The sequence below is a fragment of the Lithobates pipiens genome, unplaced genomic scaffold (assembly GCF_037356315.1).
Source record: "Lithobates pipiens isolate NorthernLeopardFrog02 unplaced genomic scaffold, aLitPip1_a1.2 Scaffold_8, whole genome shotgun sequence".
In the NCBI taxonomy this organism is placed as follows: domain Eukaryota; kingdom Metazoa; phylum Chordata; class Amphibia; order Anura; family Ranidae; genus Lithobates; species Lithobates pipiens.
The window spans coordinates 661469450-661481481 of NW_027507903.1; the positions used below are offsets into that span (position 1 = coordinate 661469450).

The window sequence follows — 12032 nt, forward strand, 5'->3', positions numbered from 1 at the left end:
CAGTGATTTTACGGGCGGAAGCTAGTCGGCGTTCTGCTGTGCGCCGCAAGGCGGGTTTTTAACCCGCAAATGAAGCGCCATGAATGCAATCTTGTGATTGCATGGACGTGGCGCTTCTCATAGTGCACTGTGACCGGCGCCACAGTACACTATGTTAAATTGTTAAATGACATTTTTTTTTTTTTTTTTAAATGTCTTAAAGGGCCCGTTTTTTTTTTTTACTTTTTTTTTTAACTTTTTTTTTTTTTTTTTTTTTTTTTTTACTTTTTTTTTTTTTACACCTAGGGAGAGGGGGGGCGGCGCCCGGGCGCCCCCTATGGGCGGGCCGCCACTGAGATTATATATATATATATATAATTTATTTATTTATTTTTAAATATAAATGGTTAGAAACAAAAGAAGTTGCAGCAAAAAAAAAAAAGCAGTAAAATTATAGTTAAGGGCAAAAAGTACTGCCCTGGGGGACAGGTATCAATGCAAACAATTTCTTAAAAACAATAGTTGTTTTTTTTCCATAGCAGTGATTTTAATTATGCTTAAAGTGCAACAATAAAAATGAAAAAAAATCTTTTAAAAATAGTGTGTGGGGGGGGGGGTCCCCTTAGTCTGCCTGCTTGTATTTCTCTATCCTCCATCTGATCAATGTTTATAAACAATGTTACTTTGTATCTCTCTATCTCCCATCTGATCAATGTTTATAAACAATGTTACTTTGTATCTCTCTATCTCCTGTATGATCAATGTTTATAAACAATGTTACTTTGCATTTCTCTATCTCTGCCCTGAACAATGTTTATTAACACTGTATCAGACAGTCTGCTTTTTGACAGACGTAGGCCTCTACAGCCATCATCATTTCTTTTTCTTGCAGTCTCGGTTTCACAAAGATGGGCGAGGAGCTTTGACGTTCTCGATCACAGAGGCCAGCGAATGTATCAGGGCAATCAGCACGTTGAGTGTTGCGGACCCAACTTTGATCTGAGGGTCAGAGATAGCCGAGGGGATGAAGTCATGAGTGTTACTGAGAGCAACAGCTGCGGGTGTTCAAGAGAGGTAAGAGGCTTATGCCGCGTCCACGCGACCGGACTTTCCGGCAGGCTAGGTCCGACGGTCTTCCCAACTGACTTTTGGTGGAGTTCCGTGGACCTTTCCAAACTAATGGACTTGCCGACATACGAATGGACTAAGTCCGTTCTAAAGTCCGTTCCTTTTGAATGTGATGACGTAAGACGGGACTAGAAAAGGAAGTCCAATAGGCAGTAGCCAATAACTTCCCCTGCGTCGTATTTGGTCCGTTAAAGTCCAACTCTGGACTCCCTCATTACAAACTGACCCCCTTCCCCCTCACCTTATGCCCCCCAAATGTCTGTTTTTGATTTCATACACTATCATTTAATAGAAGTCTTCAGTCCATTCACATTACATGTGGGGTCCTCTTAGGTGAACTCTTAAGGCGTCGGCATACCAAGACATTTTGGACAATTTCATGCTCCCAACTTTGAGGGAACAGTTTTGGGGACGGCCCCTTCCTGTTCCAACAAGACTGCGCACCAGTCCACAAAGCAAGGTCCATAAAGACATGGGTGAGCGAGTTTGGGGTGGAGGAACTGCAAAAACATTGGGATGAATTAAAGCAAAGACTGCGAGCCAGGTCTTCTCGTCCAACACCAGCGCCTGACCTCACAAATGCTCTTCTGAAAGAATGGTCAAACATCCCCATAGACACATCTCCTAAACCTTGTGGACGGCCTTCCCAGAAGAGTTGAAGCTGTTATAGCTGCAAAGGGCGGAGCCAACTCAATACTGAACCCTACGGACTAAGACTGGGCGGCCATTAAAGGTCATGTGCGTGTAAAGGCGGGCACATCTTAGCCAAGCCTCGATCTGAGCCTCGGACGGCCAATCAGATCTACGCTCTGACCTGTTCCCAACTCAAATTGTATAGTAACGATGGAACAGTACAGGGATTTATATAAATAAACCAATATAGATAGTTCACTCCTTCCCGATATCGACCCATGCATGGAAATAAGGAGCACCGCCACCACAACATCGCATCACGGATCTCATACCACCACAGGGAGTATCACACAAAACAATATGTAGCACTAACCCCCGAAGGAGCTGCTGGTTATTCTTGGGCTTTCTGATACCTTCCGTTCTCCTCGTTGCACGTCTAGGGGATGTCCCGTGTTAGGTGGCCCAGTAACTTGAGACAACAGATCCACTTGAATGGATTTTATTTGCGAACTCAGACAATTGAACAGTCCTTCAACTTGGGATCAGAGGGTTGGAAAGGGTAGTTCAGGTTCTCTCAATGTCAAAGTCCAAAAAACGTTGAAGAGCTTGCTTACTTTGACTGCATCCAGAGAACAGCCAATCACAGCTGGATGATCACTCAGGTTGGACAGTCCTTCTATCACATGGTCTAGCAACCAACATGGTGCTTACTCAGGAAGAAAGTCTTTATCACCGACGTTGTTGCAGAACACGTAGGAAAACTAAGCTGTAGAACACTTCTAGGATACCTGGATCTTTCAGCCTGCTTGGCGATATCCACAAGACCGGATTCTCTCGGTTACTTCAGCCCTTCCAGGCTCTTGTTAAGAAAACCAACTCGTACATGGTGTTCTTCTAAAGAGTCCTCCCCTGGAATGCTTGAAGTACTCTGGGTCTCTCCCAAACCGGAGACGGCACCCAACCACCTCAGAATCCTCTTTTAGTTCCCTTGCCTTGGGCTAGCCAGCCCCGAGGCATTAAAGTCGGGTGGATCCGCACCCCAGGCCATAGCCTTCCTGGGGGCTGGTCAGGAGGACCAGGACCATGTAATCAGCACTGGACCCCCGAACCACGAGACGTCCGCATCTTAAGTACCCTCTCCCAGAGGGCACAGCGAGAACGCCACTCCCACTGACCTGGCTCAGAAAGAGAGTAACTTAAGCACCTGACCAGACCATAGTTCCACACCCGCCACAAGAGACAGTGCCCCCCTGTGGCCAAGCTGAACATTTCACAGTGCAGTAAGACTGATGCAGAGGTCTAATTTGGACAAATAAACCCAAACCAAACTGCAGTTTGGGAAAACTTTAACTTTGAAAAACGCATAGCGCGTGCTCTTCAGGAGCCGCCGCTACACAATATATAACCCAAACCTATTAATTCTCTATAGAGCTATTTTAACAAAAAGTTATTATATTTCAATCAATACGGCCCCGACCCTATAGTCGATCAAAATACCTTCAAGAAAACATCATGCGACAGGTTTTTAACCAGCAGGAAGTGTCACAAATGTATTATGTGGGGATCACGTAACTGCAATCAACCACAGTGACATCTAGTGGACCATATCGATATAACATAAAATGTGCCTACACTGAATGGACTTTAGTGTCAAAAACTCATAAAAATGACTAAAATGATAAGTAGGAATACAAAAGTAAATCTAAATAAATATACAGAAAAAATAAATAAAATAAAAAATAAAACACCATACAACAGGAATTGGCGAGCAGGAAATGTCACAATTTACTACATGTGGTCATATTACTGCAGCCAACCACAGTGACATCTAGTGGACAAAGTACATAACACCAAAAAAAAAAAAATACCTATGCTGAATGGGCTTTTCTGCCTAAAGACTCCCAAAAATGAGTAAAAATAAATATAAATCAAAGGACAAATAAATTATAGCACAACATACCAATAAAGAACATGAAGGGGGAATTGGGTATAAGGCAGGTGCTGCACAATCCTCTACTGATACCCTGTTTCCCCCGAAAATAAGACCTAGCGTCATTGTCGGTGATGGCTGCAATATAAGTTCTACCCCTCCCAAATAAGCCCTACTCCGTTTCCCCGAAAATAAGCCCTACCCTGAAAATAAGACTTACAAGGACTTTAACTAGGGCTTATTTGGGGGGGTAGGGCTTATATTGCAACCATCACAGACAATCACGCTAGGTCTTATTTTCGGGGAAACGGGGTAGCCAGAGGGTGCTGGTACTTGTGGGCTCACATCTAAGTAGGGGGGGGGGGTCATCATACACTATATTACCAAAAGTATTGGGACGCCTGCCTTTACACACACATGAACTTTAATGGCACCCCAGTTGGTGGGGGTCTCCTTTGACGTCTATACCAGACACTCATCAAGGATAAGGGTCTGATATGTATTTTGAGGGGGGGAGCCCACCCCATTAGCATCTATATAAGACCCTCCTCCAGGGTAAGAGTTTGGTGTAGATGAAGGGAATCCCCCTATATTATAATCCCCGTACATTATATTACAGTTATTTTATATATATATATATATATATATATATATATATATATATATATATATATATAAATACACACACACACACATATATATATATATATATATATATATATATATATATATATATACACACATACATTATATATATAAAATTTTATTTTTTCCCAAAAAAGTGCACTTGTAAGACCGCTGCGCAAATACGGTGTGACAGAAAGTATTGCAAGGACCTCCATTTTATTCTCTAGGGTGTTAGAAAAAAATTATAATGTTTGGGCGTTCCAAGTAATTTTCTAGCAAAAAAATAAATGTTTTTAACTTGTAAACAACAAATCTCAGAAAGAGGCTTGGTCCTTAAGTGGTTAAAAGAGCTAAAATCCAATGAATAAAAGGGGCGAGCCAAGTAGAGTCAGGCTGTGGTGGAAAGAGCCCCCAGCTCTGTTGCAAGCAGTGGGAGTCATGCAAATATCAAAATCCGTTTATGGGTGGGTGCCAGTCTGGGGGTCTGGGTGTTTCTAGGCAGGCTTTATGTATGTGGGTAACGCCCACTTGTGCATGAGAATGTGTGAGGCACTGCATCTTCAACTAAACACATGTAAGTAAAAACCCATGTACCACCCCTAGGAGCCACTCAAACCCTTAAAAAAAACAGCCAACCAAACACCTTTTCCAAAATGAATTAAACAGATTTTGTCAAAATGTGAACATATACCCAACATTTCTGATAAAATAAATGTAGCACTGACCCCCGAAGGAGTGGCTGGTTTTCTTGGGCTTACCGTTTACCTCCTCCGCCTCGTAGCTCGTCATTCTTGTCTAGGGGTTCCCGAGGTTGATGACCCAATAACTGCAGAGACCGACACTCAAATTCCTTTTGGAATTTTTATTTGCTTAAAACATTGAACAGAAACTCAGTCTCTCATTTGGGAATAGAGGGTATAGGTATGGAAGCTCAGGCACTTAACAAATGTCTCTCTCTAGATAATCCAGGGAGTATCCACTCGCAGCTGGATATTTCCACCGTCGGATAAGTCCTGGTTTCAGGGACTTAGCAGCCGACAAATGATTCAAACTTAGCAAAGTCTCTGGCACAGACTTGGTTGCAAACTTTTAGATAAACACAAAAAGTCTCTCACAGGAACTTAGTTGTAACAGAAGGATAGGAATAGGAACTTTCTTGCGGTACCAGTATCTTGCAGCCGGTCCGGCGATACCGCAAGAAATGTGGATTCAGTTAGCGTCCTTACAGCTCAACATCCAGGCTCTTACCGAGCAGCCAGCCTCGTGCGTGGCCCTCTTCCGAAGAGTCCTCCCCTGGTTGCATGACGAGTTGCTGGGCCTCTCCAAAACCCGAGACGGCACCGGACCACCTTAGAATCCTCCTTCCGGTTACTGAGCCTCGGACTAGCCAGTTACGAGACTCGGAAACGGATGGATCCGCACTCCAGGCCATGAGGGCCCCCAGGGGCTGGTCAGAAGGACCAGGACCATTGAGTCAGAAATTACTTCTGGACCGGAACCCAGAACCACGTGACTTCAGTACCTTAAGTACCCTCTCCCGGAATACACAGCGAGACAATGCACCCGCTGATTGGCTCCGAGAGAGAGATTGGTACCCAATGCGTCCAACCAGACTGCGTTCTAATGCCTGTCAAAGGTGTTAACTGCAACTATGACCAGGCAGAACCTTAATACAGCCCAGCCAAACTGATGTCAAAACCACAATTTAGAACAATTAACCCCAAGACTCAACTATAGTCTTGAGAATTTTTTTTTTTTTTTTTTTTTACAGACGTAGCGGGTACTCTTCAGCGCTACATAAAGAATCTCCTTTTCACTTTCCCTGCCCAGACAGGAGCTATACATGGAGACCTCATCTCTGAAGGCCTCAAGAAGCCAGCAAGCAGGTCTCAATCCACCAGGACCCCACCTAGACCTAAAATATGTGTGTTTGAGATGGATTGATCCTTTTTATAGAAACTAAAAAAAATAAAAAATAGGAAAAAGGAAAAACAAGTAAAACTGAAAATGTTTTGGTGAAAATCCAGAAGTGAGACAAAAGAATACTTCTAAAGTCCTCCCTGTGTGACGTTATAATCCTGTTGTCTCTGTTCTAGGCAGTCTTGACTCTCCCCAGTACTGGGAACATCGGATTCGTCTCTTTCCCCTCCAATAACTTCATCACCCACTTGTCCATCATGGACTCCTCGAGGGAGGTCCTTCTTCTAATCCTGGGCCCCAGCCTCAAGATCAGTATCTTCGGGAACATCTCTTTTGAGGTATGAGGTACAAATCCAAGTCAGCTTATGGTTCCAGAGATAGACTATTTATCTTCTGTCTTTACACATCCTCATATTACAATATACATTAGAGCATACAGATAACCACTCACATTGGTCCCTGAAAGAAGTTGCGCTCTAATGCCGCCTGCACGCGATTGCACATTCCGAATCCATGTTTTTTTTTCCCGAAGGATGCTGGCTCAAACTTGTCTTGCATACACGCGGTCACACAAATGTTGTGGGAAATTCCGAACATCAAGAACGCGGTCACGTATGACGAGCCCAGAAAATTGAAAGTTCAACAGCCAGTGCGGTTCCTTCTGCTTGATTCCGAGCATGTGTGGAACTTTGTGCTTCGGAATTGTGTACACACGATCGGAATTTCCGACAACGGATTTTGTTGTCGGGAAATTTGAGATCCGGCTCTCAAATTTTGTTCGTCGGAAATTCCGACGGAAAATGTCCGATGGAGCCTACACACAGTCGGAATTTCCAACAACAAGCTCCCATCGAACATCTGTTTTCGGAAATTCTGACCGTGGCATTAGTGTAGGGATCTTGCCTTAAGTTGGAGTGTCCGTAGACTAAGTTTAAGGTGTACAGCCAACCTAAGCTTTGCTGATGTTATCTGGAATCATTAGGTTTCTCCTAAGCCCAATATATTGCTGTTTTCTGTTGGTTTCTGGGGCAGAGGTTCAACCCACTCCCTGAGTCAAAGATAGGCTTTTCCACTCTATAGGGAGCATGGACTTTGCTGATTGCCGAGCTATAGTGCTGACTTAGAAGGGAGGGGGGTTGAGATTGAGATTTCTGCAGAAGGACCATTGGATTCATTGGGAAAGTTCAATTGGGCTTTAACTTTCCTGGAGTTTTTGTTTGTGATATCTCTGTGCTTTTTCCTGAAAGGTGAAATCTCGGGACGAGCAGCATGTGGTGGGGATGATAAGGAGTGAAGGGAACCAGTACACGGTCATATTTCCAATGGACCTGGAGGTGACGATGAAAGCCATGATTCTGGCCTCCTGCTTCTATCTGGTGAGGACACCTCCATTCTTCTCTTTGTGTAACCTATTGTTGAAGATAAAACTTAGGGGCTCCTTATATTTGGGCTTCAATGGAGGAACGGGCCAGCAGCATATGCTATATTTGACTCCGCTAGGAGAATAATCGTAGAGTGTTGGGAATATTAGAGCAGGGTAAGATTATTGTCCTCTGGATTCACCATGGGATATATTCATTGGTCTAAACAGGGAAAAAAAAGTGTGGCAGAGAAAGGGTTAACTTGTCATCAAATAAACAGGTCAAAAAGGTCCATAAGGGGTGTAGAGGGGTGAGAGCTGAACTGAGTAAATGACTTGTTAGTATTGCTGTAGATCTTTCCGCCATTTCTACTAGTGATGATGTAAGTAGCAGAATCCTAATGCTCTCCTAATTCTCTTACAGGACTCCATCATTTATGACCAGAGGCGGAGCGTCACAGACCGACCCAGCAGCTGACCTGTGACCTCTTACACCACGACCTGTTACACCATGACTGTTGCACTGTGACCTGTTACACCATGACTGTTACACCATGACCTGTGACCTCTTACACCATGACCTGTTACACCGTGACCTGTGACCTCTTACACCATGACCTGTTACACCATGACCTGTGACCTCTTACACCATGACCTGTTACACCGTGACCTGTGATCTCTTACACCATGACCTGTTACACCGTGACCTGTGACCTCTTACACCATGACCTGTTACACCGTGACCTGTGATCTGTTACACCATGACCTGTGACCTCTTACACCATGACCTGTTACACCGTGACCTGTGACCTCTTACACCATGACCTGTTACACCATGACCTGTGATCTGTTACACCATGACCTGTGACCTCTTGCACCATGACCTGTTACACCGTGACCTGTGACCTCTTACACCATGACCTGTTACACCATGACCTGTGACCTCTTGCACCATGACTGTTACACCATGACCTGTGACCTCTTGCACCATGACTGTTACACCATGACCTGTGACCTCTTACACCATGACCTGTTACACCGTGACCTGTGACCTCTTACACCATGACCTGTTACACCATGACCTGTGACCTCTTACACCATGACCTGTTACACCGTGACCTGTGATCTCTTACACCATGACCTGTTACACCGTGACCTCTTACACCATGACCTGTTACACCGTGACCTGTGATCTGTTACACCATGACCTGTGACCTCTTACACCATGACCTGTTACACCGTGACCTGTGACCTCTTACACCATGACCTGTTACACCATGACCTGTGATCTGTTACACCATGACCTGTGACCTCTTGCACCATGACCTGTTACACCGTGACCTGTGATCTGCTACACCATGACCTGTTACACCGTGACCTGTGACCTCTTACACCATGACCTGTTACACCGTGACCTGTGATCTGTTACACCATGACCTGTTACACCGTGACCTCTTACACCATGACCTCTTACACCGTGACCTGTGATCTGTTACACCATGACCTGTGACCTCTTACACCATGACCTGTTACACCATGACCTGTGACCTCTTACACCATGACCTGTTACACCGTGACCTGTTACACCATGACCTGTAACCTCTTGCACCATGACCTGTTACACCATGACCTGTGATCTGTTACACCATGACCTGTTACACCGTGACCTGTGACCTCTTACACAATGACCTGTTACACCGTGACCTGTGATCTGTTACACCATGACCTGTGACCTCTTACACCATGACCTGTTACACCGTGACCTGTGATCTTTTACACTCTGACCTGTTACACCATGACCTATGATCTGTTTTACCATGACCTGTGAACTCTTACACTCTGACCTGTTACACCCAGGGGTGGACTGACCATTCAGGCACTTGGGCACTGCCCGAGGGCCTCATGCCACTAAGGGGCCCCATCAGGGTTACCAGCCTCAATAAAACCAGGGACAGTATGTAAAAATCTGTGTTTTTAAAAAAATGCCAAGATTATGGCTGCCCCACCTCTCCAGTACCTTTTCAGTGTGTATGTGTATTCTGTATGTGTATACTGTGTGTGTATATTGTGTGTCTATACTGTATGTGTGTGTGTCTATACTGTGTGGCCCCATAATCTATTGCCTGGGGGCCCCATAATCTCCTATTGCCCGGGGCCCCATAATCTCCTATTGCCCGGGGGCCCCATAAATTTCCCCTGTTGCCCGGGGGCCCCATGAGTTGTCAGTCCACACCTGGTTACACCATGACTGTGACTCTGACCTGTTACACTATGACCTGTGATCTGTTACACTCTGAACTGTTACACCATGACCTGTGACCTGTTACACTGTGACTTGTTACATCCTGACCTGTGATCTGTTACACTGTGACTTGTTACACCATGACCTGTGACCTGTTTCACTCTGATCTGTTACACCATGACTTGTGATCTGTTACACTGTGACCTATAAATTATTACACTGTGACCTTGTTACATCCTGACCAGTGACCTGTTAAACCATGGCCTGTGATCAGTTACACCGTGACCTGTGACCTGTTTCACTCTGATCTGTTACACCATGACTTGTGATCTGTTACACTGTGACCTATAAATTATTACACTGTGACCTGTTACATCCTGACCAGTGACCTGTTAAACCATGGCCTGTGATCGGTTACACCGTGACCTGTGACTTGTTAAACCGTAACCTGTTACATCGGGACCTGTTACCTGTTACACCGTGACCTGTGATTGGTTACACCGTAACTTGTTACATCCGGACCTGTGACCTGTTACAACATGACCCCTTACACCGTGACCTGTTACACCATGATCTGTTACATCCGGACCTGTGACCTGTTACACCATGACCTGTGACCTGTTACACCGTAACCTGTTACATCCGGACCGGTGACCTGTTACACCATGACCTGTTATCTGGTACACTGTGACCTGTTACATCCGGACCTGTGACCTGTTACACCGTGACCTGTTACACCATGACCTGTGTCATGTTACACCGTGACCTGTTACACCATGACCTGTGACCTGTTACACCGTGACCTGTGACATGTTACACCGTGACCTGTGACATGTTACATCGTGACCTGTTACACCGTGACCTGTTACACCGTGACCTGTGACATGTTATACCGTGACCTGTTACACTGTGACCTGTTACATCCGGACCTGTGACCCGTTACACCGTGACCTGTGACTTGTTACACCGTAACTTGTTACACCCGGACCTGTGACTTGTTACAACATGACCCCTTACACTGGGAACTGTTACACCATGATCTGTTACATCCGGACCTGTGACCTGTTACACCATGACCTGTTACACCATGACCTGTGACCTGTTACACCATAACCTGTTACATCCGGACCGGTGACCTGTTACACCATGATCTGTTATCTGGTACACTGTGACCTGTTACACCGTGACCTGTGACATGTTACACCGTGACCTGTGACATGTTGCACTGTGACCTGTTACACCGTGACCTGTTACATCCGGACCTGTGACCCATTAAAACGTGACCTGTGACTTGTTACAACATGACCCCTTACACTGGGACCCTTTTACACCATGATCTGTTATATCCGGACCTGTGACCTGTTACACCATGACCTGTGACCTGCTACACTGTCACCTGTTACACCATGACCTGTTACATCCGGACCTGTGACCCGTTACATCGTGACCTGTGATTTGTTACACTGTGACCTGTGACTTGATACACCGTAACCTGTTACACCCAGACCAGTGACTTGTTACAACATGACCCCTTACACTGTGACCTGTTACACCATGACCTGTTACATCCGGAACTGTGACCTGTTACTTTGCGGACTAATATTTGTTTTTGAATGATTTTTCTTTTTTTTTCTGCTGAATATTATCCGTTCTTTATATCTGCTTTGTACATGAATTGTCGTTCCCAAATTGTGATCACATTAAATAATTTTTAAGAGAAATGATGTCTACTATACTCTTCAACTTTCTTTTTTGCCCAAATTTCCGGCAATGTCTAAATCTCTATTCACCATAAGCAATGGTCCTCATCATCATCACAGAGTGAATTCTTCATTTCCTTGTTCTACAAATCTGGATGTTCGGCGGTGAGATCGGACTGGAGATCCACTTTAATTGTAAACCCGGGAATATTATTACTACGGCATATCAACGAAGGTAAAGAAGCCCTCTTCAAAGCCCGGTATAAATATTTATCAGCAGTATCCAGGACAAGCCTATTGCAACCTTTCCTCTGCCTCCCAACGCGTTTCACTCTGCTAGATTAATCGTATAGTGTTGGGAATATTAGAGCAGGGTAAGATTATCGTCCTCTGGATTCACCATGGGATATATTCATTGGTCTAAACAGAAAAAAAGGCCAGCATTTCAGATCAGGAATATCTTGCTGTGATTTTCACACCATGCTATTTATTTTTAAGATTCCCCCTCGCAAT

At 44.8% G+C, this 12032-nt stretch overlaps 1 protein-coding gene across 2 annotated transcripts in view; it reads left to right on the forward strand.

Annotated features, from left to right (window-relative positions):
• LOC143961825 (phospholipid scramblase 1-like) overlaps window positions 1-11540 on the forward strand; it is a 24447-nt gene extending 12907 nt beyond the window's left edge. For both annotated transcript variants that reach the window (XM_077471158.1, XM_077471159.1), the window contains exons 4-7: window positions 872-1053; window positions 6394-6555; window positions 7465-7593; window positions 8002-11540. In XM_077471158.1, coding sequence (XP_077327284.1) covers window positions 872-1053; window positions 6394-6555; window positions 7465-7593; window positions 8002-8055 — 527 coding nt within the window. In that variant the 3' untranslated portion in view covers window positions 8056-11540. The remainder of the gene's footprint in view (window positions 1-871; window positions 1054-6393; window positions 6556-7464; window positions 7594-8001) is intronic.
• The last annotated feature ends 492 nt before the right edge of the window (window positions 11541-12032 follow it).